At 47.5% G+C, this 18,404-nt stretch overlaps 2 protein-coding genes across 3 annotated transcripts in view; one reads left to right on the top strand and one right to left on the bottom strand.

The window, feature by feature from the left end:
- RNF166 (ring finger protein 166) overlaps positions 1 to 935 on the bottom strand; it is a 116,491-nt gene extending 115,556 nt beyond the window's left edge. The window contains exon 1 of the mRNA XM_086945813.1: positions 796 to 935. Coding sequence (XP_086801939.1) covers positions 796 to 935 — 140 coding nt within the window. The remainder of the gene's footprint in view (positions 1 to 795) is intronic.
- Positions 936 to 948: 13 nt separating this feature from the next.
- The window catches only part of CTU2 (cytosolic thiouridylase subunit 2), a 167,402-nt gene continuing 149,946 nt past the window's right edge, over positions 949 to 18,404 (top strand). Inside the window, exon 1 of one of the 2 annotated variants that reach the window (XM_086945812.1) lies at positions 949 to 1,073. Coding sequence is in view for 1 of the 2 variants with exons in the window: in XM_086945811.1 (XP_086801937.1) it covers positions 15,121 to 15,188 (68 nt within the window). In the remaining variant the exon portion in view is untranslated. Of the gene's footprint in view, positions 1,074 to 15,046; positions 15,189 to 18,404 lie in introns of those variants that run through there. The other variant, XM_086945811.1, reaches the window with a different exon arrangement.

Genomic DNA, 18,404 nt, shown 5'->3' with positions numbered 1-18,404 from the left:
GAGGCAGGTCAAGGCAAACCATGAGCAAGCTTGACTACAATGATTTTGAAAGTGCTTGAACTTGTTCAACACACCATGTGAGGCACCAAAGAAAATGAAATTACAGTAGTCAAGACGACAAAGTATAGTTAGTTGCCTGAACCACTATCAGGCAGGCTGAAGGAGGTAGTAGCGGAACAGTTAGAACCAGCGAGAAGGAAACAGCAAGATGTTAGGTGATTTGCCTGCTTAACCAAAGTCAGGTTCTCGATCAGATGGAAATCAAGGGTTTTAAAAGACTGGACTGTGAGAGTGGGGGCGGATTAGACCAAGTTGGGGGCAAAAACACAGAAGGGAAAGGTCTGGCCAAATAGAAATTAAAAAACCTCCACTGTTCAGCTTCCCCACATATTCACACCTTTCCACTGCCCCACTGCCGAACTGACTACACCTTTTGACAGGACTAGAAGACAGACAGATATACTTCCTAAAGCCCCTTCCATCAAACTTTTCCTTGAACTTCACGTTCATCCAGTGGTTTAACAAAGGTGTCGTAGGTCACAATAATAGCAAGGCAATGTGTCATTTTGCCCCCCCCAGGTTAGTAAATGACAGCCATAATTGGGATGCAGTGGGTCCCTAACAAACTATGCCCTGATGCCACTCTATCTACTAAATTAATAATAATTACAGTCCGACAGATTTTGCACTGTCTCATAACATTTGCCCAAACATATTCCAGGCCCCGCCTCCCTCAACGCCTCGCCTATTTTGCCTCTCCAAGCCCTCCCCTTCCCAGCCCCAATGAGTTCTCACGTGTGGGCACAGCCGTTGATGCACACGGGTCGCTGGTAGACTTCGAGACAGATAGGACAGCTGTATTGAGCCTCCAGGCTCTCGGGCGCAGGCTGGGACTGATGCCGGTTCCCGGACACAAAGCTACGGAACATGGCCATCCTCAGGGGGAGATGCAACAGCAGGCCGAGGACAGAACCACAACAAAGCCGTACGTCACTGTTTGCCGACGCGCCTTTGTGACGTCTTTAGTGAGCGCAGGACAAACAACGGACGCTAATCACTTAGCCATTACACAGGTAGGTGTATTGAACATAGAAATAGGACAAACATTACGGCTCCTTGTATGGTGATGATTGAGGTCTGTGTCAGTCGTATTTTGTTACTCTGTACCATCTACAACGATTCCCAACAGACTGTGTTAATTAGTTCGTTTTCTGCTAACATATACTAATTATTCCTGCCCGAGGACATATGGACCTTTGCCTCCCTTTCTGCTCGGTCTGCAGTCTCTGTGGTAAATTTACCGCGACATATGGTGAGGCACTAGAACTGGTCTGGCAAATCCAGGATGTGTGGTAGCCCTATCAATGCTCTTAGGAATTTTGTTAAGAAACGGACCCGCTCTTTGTTAAGGGTGGCCAACTTTCCATTATCACTTTGTGGGTTACTTTGGGCGCATAGAGACGCAGTACCGTGTCCGGAGACAGTCCTCAGAGGATGTTAATTGGAGAGCAGGGGGCTTAGTTGTGTGGCACATTTTGGTGGTTTCATTCTTAAACCCTCTCGTTTAGATCTGGCCATTTTGAAAGATATAATTTGACTGAGAAATGTGCTTATCGAGTATGATTTCTATTCATAATGTATTCAGTTCTAATCCCTTTACCATCTCCAGACGTGACAATAGACCCAATCAGTGCTTGAAATGGAAAAATAGAAGTGCAGGTACTCTGTAGCAGAGTACCTGCTTGTTTCTGAGAAGTGCAGGTACTCTGTAATTAAAAGTATAGCATTTCTCTTGAGAAGTGTGTGAGAAGTTGGCCTGATATGCAGTGCTCACTATTCTAGTGATCACTATGCATCAGTCCAAACGACCCTTATGGTGATTGGTTGTAAGTCAACCTTAGACCAGCTATCCTATTAGCGTGGATACGAGCAGTCTTGGGGCTAAACTCTAGAGGGCGTGTTAAGCCAGCTGTTATACCATCACATATACCCCTTGAACACCAAGTGAAAGGACACCACACAAGTGTTATGAAAATACAGTGTATTTATTTTAAGTCACAACAGCCCTGTACTCTTTATGAGGACAGGGTACTAAGCATACAACAAAACTCTTAGGAAAATACTTCAAGTGCACAATCTACACAAATGCCCGAGGGCACGGAAAGTTTAGTGTTCTCGGGCGAACCCGATAAGGTAAGTCGGAAGCGACAGTGACTCTGGACCCTTAGATAATGAGGCTATGCGGGCACCGAAATGCCGAAGTTACCTAGCCCAGGGGCTGCGGCTGCATAAGTCTTTACAGACGTCGGGAGTCCTCGCTGACGAACCAGGAGCCGGAAGGAAGGAGTTGCTGGCCGGCGACCAGTGGAGATAGTTCGTAGAGATCCAAGCCTGGATCAGAGATGGATGACACCTGAAAGCAGAGGGGACCAAGTTCGTAACTACTAGCCAGTAGTCAGAGGGTACCAGGAGGGCACCGGGTGATCGTCACCTCGACTAGGTGAGTGGGCGACGCTAGGCTCTGCAGTCTCACGGACCAGGAGGCGTTGTCGGCGACCAGGATGGAGGTGCGAGCTGTCCCACGAAGGTTGATGCTGTCGTCGTCGCTGGGCCCAGGATTGGGGCAACAAGCCTTGGCAAATTCAGGGCCACGTGGTGGACCTAAAATGGCGTCTTGAGGGGACCAGGAGGGTCCGGGGTGCTCCTCTTTCAGAAGGGAGCAAAGGCCAGTCTGGAGCAACCAGACCAGCAGCGTTGTTGTCGGGCGTCGTCGAGAAGGCCATAAGCCAGCGGCTAGTAGCCAGACAACGTGATGAGCAGCAAAAAGCAGAAGGGCCCCACGCAGATCGTGGAGATACTGGGAGGCTGAACTTCGGTGCTGGAGCTGCTCAGGGTCGGGGCTTCTCGGACCCCAAAGCACTCACCAGAGGATCCCTCGGCGGTCGTGCTGGTTTAGAAGTCGTGCAGGTTCTGAAGATGGCCGGTCCCTCGAGGTCTCGTCGCACCCACGGATCTCAGCTGAGCTGACGATGTGGGTAGAGGTCAGAGGTGCCAGGGAAGCCGGTTCTCGTCGAGCTGGGCAGTCGGATTCCTGAGGAAGGACGTGCAGCAAACCGCAGAGTTCTTAGATGGTGCCTGCGGATGCAGGGTGACTACTCCTTAGCCACAAGGGAGAAATCTTGAGAAGAGTCTTGAGTTCCTTTCGTAGAAAGTCGTTTCTTGATTCAAAGATGATCTAATTTGGAAGGGTCCCCGCTCCTGCCTTTATCCTAAAGAAAGGGGTGGGTACGCGACTAGGTCCTGCCCTAGGGGTGGGACCAGGAAGGGGGGTGGTTACACCCCTCTCCCATGCCGGACTTTCCCCAGTTCAGGGGCTGGAGTGCCCCTGGAACTGGTTCTAGCCGGCAGATGCGTAGTGAGCACCGGGGTGCCACTCCGCAGTCACCTTCCTGTAAAGCCCTGCCTACCCAGGATACACAAAACCCTGTCTGGGATGGTGCGAGCACCGCCCCGGACAGGAAACCCTTTGTCCAAGCTCTCCTCGCTGGAAGGACTCCCAGCAGCAGGAGGTCAGACTCGTGTCTGTGGTGGCAGCATCCATTTTGTGGAGCTGAGGCTTCAGTTAACTTTAACCGGGGTTCACAGTTACGTACATGTCGTGTCCCTCTAGAAGGGTGGAATGCTAACCCCGTCGCCAGCATTGGTGAGGGGTCAGTATCCCGATTCGTATGACACCTTACTCGACATGTCTTGATAACGCGATACCGAAGTTAGCAATATATGGTACGCGTTATCATGGAACAGCCATTGGGACTTGGTTCCGCAAGCTGCAACCGGGCTCGGCTCATGCCAGAGCGCCAATTCACCCGATTCCACGCACTCTGCCTTCAGGATTGTCAAGGCCTGCCATAGGAGTGACTGATAGGAACTCGGGTGTCCATTTTAGGGTTAGATATAGATATACTATATCTAAAGCAAAGGGCGAGTACACCACCTTGCCCCAGCTGTCGTGCAGCCAGTTGTGTCAGATTTAGATGGCCATCCAGGGGTGGCATAATACATGCTTCAGCCCCTGGTAGGCCCTGGGTACACCGATGCCCTGAGTTACAGGGTCTGACAAGGTGGCCCAATTCCAATTGGGTAATGCACCTAAGGTACACACATCAATTTAGCGAGAGAACAGCTAGGCTGTGGGTCTGATTGGCAGGCCCACAGCCAGAGAAAGTCGTAAACCAGTGAAACAAAAGCAAAAAATCTGGGTGATCATAGGATTGCAGACCCTACTCTCCTACAAAATGTACTCTACCTCCCAAAATAAAAAAGTGCTGGTACTACGTACCGGACAGTACTGGCCCATTTAAAGCATTGGACCCAATCCATGCGGGAGCCTCCCGATTTTTAAAGCCATAAATTACTTCATTTTAGCTGTCTCCCCCTAAAATTTCCTCTGCTTAAAAAGGTAACCGGGAGAAAGAACATTCTCTTACTTATTTATTTCAAGTCTCCCACTTTCCTCTTCTAAAATGTTGACATATCTAAACCATAACTGTTCACTATTGCAACTTTTAACAACCAAGTTTAAAAATGAACAACTCTAGTATCAAGAATGGAATGAAACAGCCTTCAACTTTGAATCACTAATGATACATATCCGTATATGTCACGCATACTGCCACGTAACCACCTCCTGCCACGACTTGATCAAGTGGGTGCATTTTAGCAATAGAACTAATATACTTGGCATCTAATCTCAGCTTCAACAGTTCACCTAAATATGATGGACACTGTATTTTGAAGGTGGGAAGGGCCCACAACACTGGGACATTTCCCTGGGAATACCAACCTCATGGCCTTGCTATCAGAATCACTACTACGTCAGCTGTGGTCTATTAGTGCAGTTGAAAACATAAAGCCAAGAGACATAGGAGCCCATTAGGATGTCGGGCCTGACGTAAAACGGGACCTCCCGCCATAAGGGCGGCGGTCCCGTGGGGGCCCTTAGGATGCGCCCGCCACACTGGCGGGCGCATCCCGCATCTTTAACATTGCGGCGGGCTGTGCTGAAAGCACCGCTCGCCGCAATGCTAAAAATGCACATTGTGAACTTCAATGCACAACGTGACAGGCACCGTGCGGTGCCTGTCACTTTGTACAGTGAAGTGCAGGGGGGTACCATAGGTACCCCCCATGTGCACCCCCCACCTCCCCCCCCCCCGAGTCCCTGGGGGCCAGCAAAAGTCCCCCACAAGACATTCCCACATGCCTTTCCGTGGCGGCAACGGCTTGCGTGCCAGTGCGTGGGCGCATCTAGTACTGTAAATAAATGTTTGCTTTCCATGTTATTTTATTTAATCCTTCATATTACATTTCTGCTGCTTCTAAACACTGGGCAAAGCAGATGTTACTACTACGCAATTTAATGGTATTCAATTTACCAACCTTAGATGGATGGCTGAGCGTACCCTGCCGGATTTAAACGTCTGACCTAATGATCACATCATTTTTATAGCTTTTCACAAAGTTGTGTACTCAGAAGCCCATGCCAACTTAATCACTCATTCAAGAATTCTTTATTTTTACACCTGCATGACAGATTTTCTATTTCACATGTATAATAGCAAATGTGTTACGAGCTATAAAGATAACCTTGCTGCAAATTTCTTACATAATCTCCACAAACTAAAATGCATACTTAATTTCTACTACCTAGTACTTTATTTCTTTTAACTAATTAGTTCCCTCATCTCTCTGAGGTCATGTGCTCTTAACTGTAACCTTCTTCCGACCTTCTCCTTTAATTAAAAGTGGAAGTTAAATGCTGGTGATGATATATACTTGAATTTTGAAAGTTACTTTTATCTTACCATGCCGTCGTGACCCAATGGTAAATAGGGGTGGGCGAGGCAGCAGTCTTGCTTGCTTCTAAGAGCCCGTATGCAAGCCAATTCCTGAAAATAGTTGGCATTTAAATCATGCACCAATCATCATGTAAAAATATAAAAATATCTTTTCACATTTCAGAAGTGGATTTGTTTAACATGAAGAAGTGCTTTACATGTGTACATCAGATTATATCACTGCATTGAGAGATTATTATTAAAATTGATCATTTATGCCCCCACTCTGACGACAATACCATTAGTGATGTAACAGGCAAGCCAGGTGCAAGCATTGGCATAGCCAATGGGTCTCGCCTTTGGGACCTTATAGGTGTTTAGCCATGCAACAGTTGATGTTGTTGCAACAAGGATATTGTGCTGCATAACTAAATACTTATACGGTCCCAAAAGCGAGACCTATTGGCTATGCCAATGCTTGTTATCTTGGCTTCCCATTTGGCCAACTTGTGTGCTCTTCGTCATTTATGCCTCTGCTCCCTTTTTGTCAAGATTGGGAGTTTTGCAATCAATTTAAAAGCCTGTTAGAAAGTGTGTGGTTAAAACAATGGATGGATATTACCTGGGGAGGTGTGGAGGTGCGTTCTAGTCCTTAGCGAGCGCGTGATGACGCGACACGCAAGGACGAGACCGCAGGAAGTGGTGCGCATGCGCGAGCGGCGCAATGCGCATGTGTAGAGCGGCTCGGAGTGTGATAGATGTAAGACGCCCGGCGCTCTTTCTGTTAACGACGCAAATAAAGAAATAGCTTCTTAAAGCCAACACTGAGTCTGCCTGGTACTTCTGGCATAATAGGAACTTTACAGTGGCGACGAGGTCGGGATATTCCCACAAGAAGCACAAGCTGCTTCACAAAAAAAAAGAAAAAAGAAAGAAGCACACACAAGAGCAGCAGCCATTTGAAGAAGACTGCAGGGCACCGGTCAAGGACAAAGGCAAAGAAGCACACTGGCAGAGAGTCGCAGGAAGAGCGTGGCAGAGGCACAAATTCGTGAGACGCCCCCCACCACGTGCACCAGGGCCAAGAACTGAGGCGAACAAGGAAAAGAAGCACGGTAAGAGGGTAGATACACCCCACTGAGGCCCTGGCGGAACGGGGAGAGAGAAGTGAAGGGGGAGAAAGAGAAACCCGAACCAACAAGGCAGAAACGCAAGCGCGCCTGGGAGCCCTAGAAATCAAGGGGGAGAACCGAGGAACAGGCCAAGATGAGTACACAAGCATCTTCCCTTACAGCGCCGATTCCGTTTCTGCCCAAACCAGAGAAACCCCAGATTGTATTGTATTATAGCCATACTTTTTTAGCGCAACAGCCTCCCTGAGGGTGTTCTGGCGCTTTGACTCTTCCTGGCCTGACACACGAAAGCAAAGTTACACTGCCCTAGGAAAGAGATAGGATTGAAATCCTTTCTTAAAGGAGGTAAGTTCAACAGCACTCCTTAAGGTCAAGGGAAGGGAGTTCCAGAATTTGGCTGCAGTGTATCCAAAGGAGCGGCCGCCCATCCGTAACCTTTGAATTCTGGGCACCACCACCAGACACGCTGATGAAGATTGCAGAGGTCTGGCTGTCTTGTACCATGAGAAAAGTTCCTGCAACCGAACAGGCCCCTGCCCATGGAGGGCCCTGAAGACTATGCAAGATGCTTTGAAGCTGATACGCTGGTGGACAGGCAGCCAGTGAAGGTCTTTTAACCCCAAGGAAGAGGAAGCCGAGCACAGCCGAGAAAGGGCCAGCTTAGCTGCCATGTTCTGAATGCGCTGCAGCTTACCGATCAAGGTTCCAGGGGCACCCAGAAGCAGTGTGTTACAGTAATCAAGCCTGCTAAGGATGAAATGGGAAGACTGGAGGGAATACTTCAAGAACTATCTAGAAGCTCTAGAAGATAAAAATGGAGAACCCTTTCCCAACGTAAGGAGAAGAAGGATACTCTTAAATAATCTGGGTCCGGAAGGGATAAGAGTTTTCACGAACTTGGTTCCCACGACTAGACCAGCAGCCGATGATGATGCTTTAAAGCATGTCCTAGAAGATCTCGATAATCACTACCGACCTGCAGTGTGCATCTCCATTGATTGTTTTAACTTCCAGTAGAGGAAGCAAGAAACGGGAGTATCAATCGACTACTACGTGGCGGCGTTGAGAAGGTTGGCAATTACATGCAAGTATGGGGCACTACAAGACGACTTCATAAAGGACCAAATTGTGATGCACACCACCAGTAAGGCGGTACAGGACAACTTGTGGGCGAATGTAGAGGCGACGCTGAAAGAAGTAATAGCGATACTAAGGAAAGCGGAACTGTTGAAGCAATGCGCTGACGCAGCAAAAAGGGAGAACGCACAGAGGCCCATGGTGAACAAGGTGGATGATGCAGAGTACACTGGACGAAACAGAATGACGGCTGGAGATAATAAAGGAACGAAAAGATGGCCAGGAAAGTCAGGTCAAACGTGGAAACCGTCCCCGGAGAACAAATCCACATGTTACAGGTGCGGAAGTACGAACCACGCGGCCCAAGACAAACGTTGCCCAGCATTCCGGGCGATATGCATGTTCTGTGGCCTAATAGGTCACTATGAGAAGGTATGTCGCAGGAAGGGCAAGAAGACGGTCGTGAAATATGTGACGCAAGACCGACCGGAAGGTGAAGAAGAAGAACTGGACGAAGACGATCTGGTGCTGTGTATCGAGGAACAAGTGCTGGGACTAGACAACAGACGCTCGAGTAAGCCACAGGCTGACATGCTGATTGGAGGAGTGAAGATCAAGTTGGCGATAGACTCGGGCTCCCCGTACATGATAGTCCAAAGATCCATATGGGAGGAAGAGTTCAAACCCAGCCTGGGTCCCAATTTAGAACCGCCAGACATTCGGCCGGTATCATATACCGACACCCCGATCCCCATGGTGGGCTACCGGATCCTGAAGTTTGAATTCTGGGGAAGAACGGCAGACTACAAACTGTATGTGGCAGAGAAGGGCCCGTCAGTGTTGGGATGGAGAGATCAAGGAGACCTGGGGATTAAGCTGGACCCGGGAGGCAGAGAACAAATACTGCTAACAGACTGTGAGTGCTGGCCAAATCTGGAGAAAATGAGAAAAGAATTCCCGAAGGTGTTCAGAGGTAAAGTCGGGAAACTTGAGAAATTCACGCACAAAATCCTGCTCAAGGAAAACTCTTGCCCGGTGTCCCACAAAGTCCGGAACGTGCCCATAGCGGCAAGAGAAGCGGTGCAACAAGAACTACACAGACTGGAAGAACAAGGGATTATTGAGCACATAGACAGTTCAGAATGGCTATCTCCCTTGGTAGTAGCACGAAAACCCAACGGCAAGGTGCGTTTGTGTGTGGACCTGCGTGAGTTAAATTAATGCCTGATTGTGGAGAAATTCCCGTTGCCCAGGATTGAAGAAATGCTAGCCAGAACAAGGGAAGTAAAGTGGTTATCCACCATTGACCTAGCATCTGCTTATCATCAGATAGACTTGCATCCATCTAGCCGAAAATTCACTTCCTTTATAACACCGTTTGGATGCTATCAATTCCGCAGAATGCCCTTTGGGCTGGCATCGGCCGCGGCGGTGTTCCAAAAGCTGATGCACCGTCTGTTCAAGGAAGTTGACGGCATCCAGTATTTCCAGGACGAGATCTTGGTGATGGGGCTAGACCGTGAAGTCCACGACCGGAAACTGAACAAAGTTCTGAGCGTGCTACAGGAGAAGGGTTTGACAGCTGAATGGAACAAATGTCGGCTAGGAATGACATCAGTCACCTACCTAGGTCACGAAATTGGAGGACACAGGATCACCCCTAAGAGAGAAAATGTGAAGGCTATCTGTGATGCCAGAGCCCCCGTCAACAAAGAGGAAGTGAGATCCTTCCTAGGGATGGCCGAATACTATATATAGTAAGTTCGTTCAGCACTTTGCTACAAAAACACATCAATTGAGACAGCTCATAAGAAACAAGACGACATTCCATTGGGATGAAGAAGCACAAAAAGAATTCAAAGTGTTAAAGAAGGACATAAGCCAGGCGGTGCTGTTGCATGAACATGATCCCCTTGGACAGACCATACTGACCACTGATGCCAGTGAAAAGGGACTAGGAGCGGTTCTTGCGCAAGAAAGATAAAATGGCACTGTGGAGACTCTTAGCTTCGCATCCAGAGCGTTATCCCCTACTGAACAAAAGTTCAGTGTGATTGAGAAGGAAATGCTGGCGGTGGTATGGGCCATGGGGAAGTTTAGGCAGTTCCTGTGGGGCACGAGATTTCATCTGCAAACGGACCACAAACCGTTGGTCAAAGTACTAATCTCGAGTGGGCATGCAACTGCCACCCCACGCATAGCCAAAATGACGCTGAAGCAGCTAGAATATAGGTATGATGTGGAGTACATACCGGGGACACGCAACAAGGTGGCTGATTACCTTAGTCGAGCCTCGCCTATGGAAGAGGCGCCAAGTTAGTCACTGGAGGATGAAGAGATGATAGCGGTAATGGAGGATTCTGAAAGAGTAATCAGCAGGCAAGAATGGGAGCAGGCGTATGAGGAGGATGAAGATATGAAGGAGGTCAAAGACTGCTTCCTCGGTGGGTGGCCAGAGAAAAGGAGGATGATGGAAGTTATCTGGAAATTCTACGAAGTAAGGGATGAACTGTCGATGAGCGACTCTGGAATATTCTTATATAGAGGTGACAAAGTGGTGCCTCCCAAGAAACTGATCCCGCTCCAGCTGGGCCAGCTACATGAAGGGCATCTGGGCATCGTTAAAACGAAATTGCGTGTGAAGCAAATGTATTAGTGGCCGGGACTGGACAGTCAAGTGGAAAGGCATGTGAGGGAATGTGACCAGTGCCAAGGAGCAGACAAGATATTGAAGCCATTGAGACCTGCGTTAGGAAGATTTGACCAACCCCGCAACCCGTGGGAGGATGTATCGGTTGACATTCTGGGACCCGTGTTGGATAACAAAGGGATGCCGAAATACCTGTGTGTTTTGGTGGACAAGTATTCCAAATTTATTTATTTTATTTTATTGCACTTGTATTGCGCACAGCTACCCGCAATGGGTTTCCCGGCGCCAGGGACAGACTAGAGAAGAAAACAGGCAACTGCAGAGAGGGGAGACACAAGACCGAAAGATTTAAAACAGAAGAGTTTTCAGTTTTTTACGGAAAGCGAGAAGACTTGTTTCTGTTTTTAGCGCCAACGGGAGAGCGTTCCACATCTTAGGTCCAAGATATGCAAATGAACAGCCTCCCATTTTTGCCAATCGGATTCTAGGAATCGCAAGATTGCCACTGTTAGATGACCTCAGAAGAGGCTGATATGGCTGAGCAAGATTCTGCAAGTAAATAGGAGCAGAACCTTGACGAATCTTAAAAAGAAGGCATAAAGTTTTAAAGGCCACACGATCCGAAATTTTTAACCAATGAAGGTCACGTAGAGCTTGCGTTGCAGACATTCTTCGAGGGACATTGCGCAGCAGGCGGGCAGCTGAGTTCTGTACAACCTGGAGTTTATTGATTGTGGCTTTATCTGCTCCTAGATAAAGCACATTACCGTAGTCGATATGAGACATTACAAGGGCCTGTACGACAGTTCTACGAGTGGACTCAGGCAACATCCATATGATCTTCTGCAACCAACGAAGAGTGTTAAAACAGATTGCAGCGACCTTAGTTGCCTGCTGCCTCATCGAGAGTTTGTCGTCAATCAGGACACCGAGGTTGCGAGCAACAGGCACAGGGGTAGGCAGTGGGCCCATATCACTGGGCCAGTGTCTTGAACCCCATAGATCTTTTTGTTTGCCAAGTATGATCACCTCGGTCTTATCTCCGTTGAGCTTTAACAGATGTGTTTGCATCCAAGCTGCAACACGAGAAAGGCCGATTTTAAGGGCAGAAGTGTCCTGAACCCTGCTGTTGGACAAAGAGAACACAATCTGCGAGTCGTCTGCATATGAATATATAGACAAACCGGCGTCCTCTACAATAGAAGCAAGCGGTCTGATGTAGATATTGAACAACAGAGGGCTCAATATAGACCCTTGGGGGACGCCGTGGGCAGAGGAATGGATCACAGATTCAGCTTTATTTGAGAAAACTTGAAAGGTGCGCTCATTAAGAAATGAGGTCACCCAGGCAAGCGCTGATCCAACAACACCAAGGGAACGGAGAGACTCTAATAGGATGGAATGAGACACGGTATCGAAAGCAGCGCTTAAATCAAGGAGAATAAGCGCAAAGGTCTCACCGCCATCGATACCGTGTCGGAGTCGCTCAGTTACCCCAAGGAGTGCGGATTCGGTGGAATAGTTAGCGCGAAAGCCTGATTGGGAAGGATGGAGATATCCCATGTTTTCAACAAATTCATTAAGCTGGGTGTTAACGTGACGCTCTAAGATTTTAGAACAAGCTGGCAGCAGGGATATGGGCCTAAAGTTGGCAAGATTTGTGATGTCAGCACCAGATTTTGTAAGCAAGGGAACGACCATGGCATGTTTCCAATCCTGTTCCACCCGAGATTCAGTGAGAGAGATGTTTAGTAACCTCATTAGGAATCTCCGTGGTTCAAGGTCAAGTTGTTTGAGTATTTTCATAGGGACAGGGTCCCGCGGAGAACCTGACCTGATGCTTTTTAAGCAGGATAGGAAAGAGGAGTCGTCGAATGGTATCCAGTTGTGAATGAGCTCAGTAGGGGAGGTGAAAGCATTACAAAGAGGGCGAGGTTGGGAGGAATCAATAGAAGGTGGAAGGGAGGCCAGAGATTGATAGATGCCCTCGACCTTAGATATAAAAAAGTCTGCAATGGCATTACATTGTGTGCCAGCTAATGGCCAGAAATACATGTGCAGGAAGAGATGGACACAGACACAATCATCAAGTTTCTCACCTCAGTGTTCCTGAGAGAAGGAATCCCGAGGACGATCCTCAGTGACAATGGTCCACAGTTCACGACGGAGAAGTGGAACAAGTACGCGAAAAGGAATGGAATCAAAGTGAAACACACATCAGTGTACCACCCGTCGAGCAATGGACAGGGGGAAAGATTTAATAGAGTCCTCTTGGGATCCATACAAGCTACCATCACAAAAGGAAAGGATTGGGAGAAGGAAATACAAAGCATGTTGTGGGCGTATAGGATCACCCCCACCTCCACAGACTACAGTCCTTTCCAGGTCCTAAGAGGCAGGCACCCGTTCACGAAGGACAATGTGGTCTGGAGAGAGAAGACCGTCACCAGCAAATGGTCGCCTGCTGTAGTCCAGCACAATCTCGAAAGAGCCCAAAAAGTATATACTGAACACTATAAGCGGAGAAGAAATGTGAAGGAGGCAGCTTTGGAAAAAGGGGAATGGGTGAGAGTCAAGTTGGCTGTGCTAAAAAGGAAAGGAGAAAGCAAGTACAGCCCACCCATGCAAGTGGAGGAAGTATATGACAGGGCTGCGCTGCTTAGTGATGGAAATGTGTGGTCCCAAGACCGCATGGCTAAAATCAATAAGATTCTACAGTGGCCTGAGGAAAAAGAGAATAATCAACAAGATCAAGGATTGAGAAGCACAGGAGAGATAAAGATGGAAGAAAGGGAAAGCCAAGAGGAAGGACAGGTGTATGCAGAAGGAGAAGATCTGGAAGCTCTGAGGGTAGAGGAAGAGAGGGTTGAAAAGGACTTGACACCCCAGGAAAATGAACTGAGTCAAATGGGAAGCGGAATGTTGAGCCCGGTGAGAAATGGTGGCCGAGAAGCTTCTACCCCGCTAAGGCGTACACGTGCTGGGAGAGCGGTAGTCTTACCAGCTCGTTTCAGAGACTTTGAATTGGGGTGTTGTTGAAACCGTGGACTCTTAGCGTGTTTTGTTGTTTGTATTAAAATAGGGAGATATGTGGTGTTGCGGTCTAGTCCTTAGCGAGCGCGTGATGACGCGACACGCAAGGACGAGACCGCTGGAAGTGGTGCGCATGCGCGAGCGGCGCAATGCGCATGTGTAGAGCGGCTCGCAGCGCGATAGATGTAAGACGCCCGGCGCTCTTTCTGTTAACGACGCAAATAAAGAAATAGCATCTTAAAGCCAACACTGAGTCTGGCTGGTACTTCTGGCATAATAGGAACTTTACAGGAGGGAGCAGTGCCCTCTTCTCTACTAAGCTGACCAAAATGCAATATGGTATTTGTAGCAAGTAGTAGTGTGCTGCATCTCGGGTCTACTACTTAAGAAACTGATAATGGGCAAATTATTCTTTCCCTGTGCTTCTGTCCACAGACAGATCTGAAAATATGTCAGTGCTTTGAAACAGGCGCAATGGGAGAAATGAACATCAAGAGCATACTCGCCGCCCCGATGAGGTCCCTAGCACGGGTTTCATTCACACATTCAGGGCTGTTAATAGGCAGGTAGCTGGACTTGAATTTCGCCAGCTGAAGGTGCTCCTTGAAGCTGCATTGTTGATCACCACTCCTGTTCTCCAACTCGTCACTGCAAGCAATTCCACGGATAGGGACCTCTTTCACGGGTCCTAAATGGCTGAAAGAGTGACAGTTGCTTAACTTTTAAAAGTGTTAGAAATGGCTTGGAACTAAAATGCAGGACAATGGGCGTCCTGCAGTGCCTCCTGTATAGGCAGTGGAACAGGAACCGTGATTGGAGGCCACACCTGCAAAATGCAAGACGGTTGGCCATCCTAGTTTATGATAGGGGCAAATTCTTCAGATATACCACTGAGTAATACAGAGATAAAGAAAATGCATCACATTTTGCCAATAGAATATCATAACCTCATTAAAGACTGTAACTCGGGCTACATTCAGAATACTGTTTTAGACCGAATGACTGACAGTAACGGAGGTAAAGGAAAAATATTTCCTATTAACTTTATTTTTTATTTCCAAGCAACAAAGCCGTTTCGCACATTTTTTGAAAAATTAATTGCTGTTGTGAATATATATTTTTCTCTATTATTATCTCATACCGTAAGACCCTAGGAACAATGACCTGTCATTCTTTATTTTGTTTTTTAATATAATACAGTCATTCTAATATACAGGGAGCAGCATTCAAACATGGCCGCCGCATTGACACCCATATGGTTAGGAGGCTGTCACGTCTAGCAGGAAAGGTAGTCTTTCTTCTACCTCCATGAGTTATTGATGTAGTCGTGTTGCTGGTAAAGTTTTGCTGTCAAAGCCGGGAGAGGGTGACGGTGTGGTGCGGCGAAGCCATGTGCCAGGTGGAAGAGGAAGATGGGCAGTACTGCCAGGACATGGAGGGAGAGCAGCAGAGAGTAAGGTGAGGAGCCGGAAGAAGCTTTTGATACACGTTCAGTACGAGGCTGACCCAGTCTTAAAGCTTATTGCTGTGCGAACCTTGGTGGCTTTACCATGCTGCGTGTCAGCTGGCCGTCGCAGTATTTTGCACACTGCTGGCACAGTGAAACGTGCTTCACCATGTACAAATCCGCTACATATTAGTTCAGTTCTGTACGTTGTCCTTAAAGGCTAACATTTACACATACATTGGGGCTGCACGTTCTCTCATCTATTTGAGTTTTTTATTGTTTGTACAGCGTACACACACATGCTTATTTTTGTAGACTTTAACTACGCTTAAGAGTATATAGTGCTGATTAGACAGTGCTGTGTATACACTGGGACACTGTTTACAGTGGTCATGTGTTTATTGTATAGGCATGTGGAATAATATTTATACATTGGTGTTGCGTGACATGTTTACAACGAATAACGTTTACTTTTATTTATTTTATATGTTCAATTTTTATAGCCTGGTTAACTTAAGCTGTGAGCACTTTACGGATACCTGTGCGAAAAGGTAAAATCACATAATTTGCTTGAGGAGTATAATACAAATTCACATTTATTGACAAATTAAGAATATGGTTGATTATGATAGGAATAGACTACGGGAAGTATTTCAGGTCCACAGCGAGCTGGGAGAATCAATTCGAATTTACTTTAATACACACTCAACGTGATCAACGTTCTTACTGTCAATGATAAATCTTGCAGCTGCTTTGAGGGCTTCTTTTTGTGGCGCTGACCGAATTTAAGTAACAGTGAGTAAAAGAACGAGCGCCCACATAACCTGTTTTTGATCATGAGCAGGAATAGATTTATTTCAAAAGTTTTATTTAACAGGTTTGTTCAAGCTAGGTGTTTCACAGTCTATTAATGTCAAGTCAGGACAAAACCCCCTTTATCTTCCGAGTCCACATCACCACTCTCCTGGGTCGATAGCATTCCCACCTGAGGACTTTGTTAAACCTAAGGTGCTTCAGCCAAACTAAAATAGCTCTTCATGACTCGGTGTCCGTATCCATTCCAGTGGAGGCTCTAGCTTTCACCTTGTCAGTGCCATTCGTATTGCCCTGGGCAAGAGAGTATAGCCAGAACATTAAAATACCTCCCACTTAAACCATACCTCTGAACACAGAAAGCAAGCAATTCAGGCTTTCCTTAGAATCGTTCCCATCAACCTTTAATTCTTCTTCATCCATCTCTAATGCCACCCTTCCTTCTATTCCTACACCCATCTTTCCATGTCTTCACCTTTCAATTAACCCATCCATCCATCCATAAGCCCGGTCTGGTGGCTTAGTGGACTAATGCGTCCATTGTAGGGGCCTCTGTTTGACTTCATGGTCACAGGTTCAAATCCTGTGTTCACTCAGCCTTTCATCCTACTGAGGTCAATAAAATGAGTACCATTGAGTTGGGTAACAATAAACATTTGTTATCCCGGGCCAAGGTGCCCTTCTGGGTGAACGTGCGCTTTACAAATACACGTCATGTTATGTTACATCCATGTATCTATCGATTCACTCTTCCATCCATCTGTCTTTTATTCCATACTTCCACCTATTAATTCTCTCACCTGTTGATCCTTTCAGTCTTTCATTCATGCGTTGATCCTTCAATTCACGTTCTTTTAACCTCCTTCTATTTTGTTTTTCCATCTTACCTTTACTACTTTCTTATCACCCTTTCATCTTCCTCCTGTTCTCTGTCTCTCTCCATCATTTTTAGGTCTCGACCTCTGCCAATGCGCTTGCGCATTGCAGATGTCGAGACATATAGAGGCGGAACAGGAAAGCTGATCAAGGGGCTTTGGCAGGCGGATTATGCAGAGTGCATGTGCCCATGCACGCGCTTGCCGTTTGCTCCCCGAGCCTCCTCGCATCAGACCCGCCACAGCAATGCCGAGAGCTTCACACTTCAAAGGAATGCTCTCCCCCACCCCCCCTCTGCGCAATGCCTCGCTCCCATTTGCTCCCCGTCTCTCCGTGCTTACAAGTAAAAACCAAATGTGTACTACGGATCAGTGTCGTCACGGCCGCTGAAAAAAACATTTCTTACACATAAACACTGAGAATAACCCCCTTTTCAACTCAAATGAACATTCCATTAGATTTAGACAAACTTGTTATTAATACTGCAGCCGAAGAAACCTGAAATGCACAAAACGGCATGCTAGCACCTTCAGAGCTGAAGCTAAACTACAATGTTGTATTAGAGATAGCTTGGCTAGGCTTCAAGTGAAGAGTGGCCTTCAAAAATGCGTTTTATCGGCAACCAAGGATAAGAGACGAGCTAAACCACATGCATGATGTGTTGCGACAACCTAACTGGTCACATGTGATTGCACTGACTAATTGTATCCCCATTACTAAAATGTAGCCATTGGATGGAAGTCACGTGCTGGACTTCTGCAATCGGTGCCGTCAAGTTATCCGTCACCCTGGGGGCCTGATCGCATTCTGCACGGTATGGATACTTTACTTCTAAAGTTACGAAAACAGATAACATATTTCACAATTGGTGTATCTATTTGATGTATACCCGTTTCAGCATTTTGGTGCATTGATTTCAAGTTCAAAGAGAAATGTTTAGGCAGTGTACCCAGGCTTACAGTAGTGATTCGGGAAGGGGGTGGGGGGACAGCATAAGTCAAAAAGGTTAAGAACCACGGGAGTACTGTATTACTCGGGTTGTGCATCAAGCAGCGCCCACAGTCTGAACTTACTCTTCAGCACATACCAACAAAGCTTGCCAGAGGCACTGCGCCCGTCTCGTCCCCCAGCCCGAGGCAGTGGGCTCTACCTCGGTGACCCTTACGACCCAAGCCAGGTGTGCACCAGTCCCAAGTGACGCAATTCCAATGTTCTCGGTTAGATTGTGCTATGAATGACATCCCTCTCTCTGTCCATTTTCTTACCTCCCTGTCCTTCTCAGCCTCCTTACCATAGCGCCATATTTCAACTATGCCTCTAGCTTTCACCCTCAAACACCCCCTCACCCTCACTCACCCTCTCAGCCACCCTCTCAGCCACCCTCTCACCATCACCATCACCCTCACACACCCTCTCACACACCCCGCACCCTTACCCTCACACCGCCTCACCCTTACACACACCCTCACCCTCACACCCCTTCACCCTCACACCCCCTCACACACCCTCACAGACTCTCACCCTCTCACCCTCACACC

The sequence above is a fragment of the Lissotriton vulgaris genome, chromosome 12 (assembly GCF_964263255.1).
Source record: "Lissotriton vulgaris chromosome 12, aLisVul1.2, whole genome shotgun sequence".
Taxonomy (NCBI): Eukaryota; Metazoa; Chordata; class Amphibia; order Caudata; family Salamandridae; genus Lissotriton; species Lissotriton vulgaris.
This window is presented reverse-complemented; position numbering and strand designations above follow the sequence as displayed.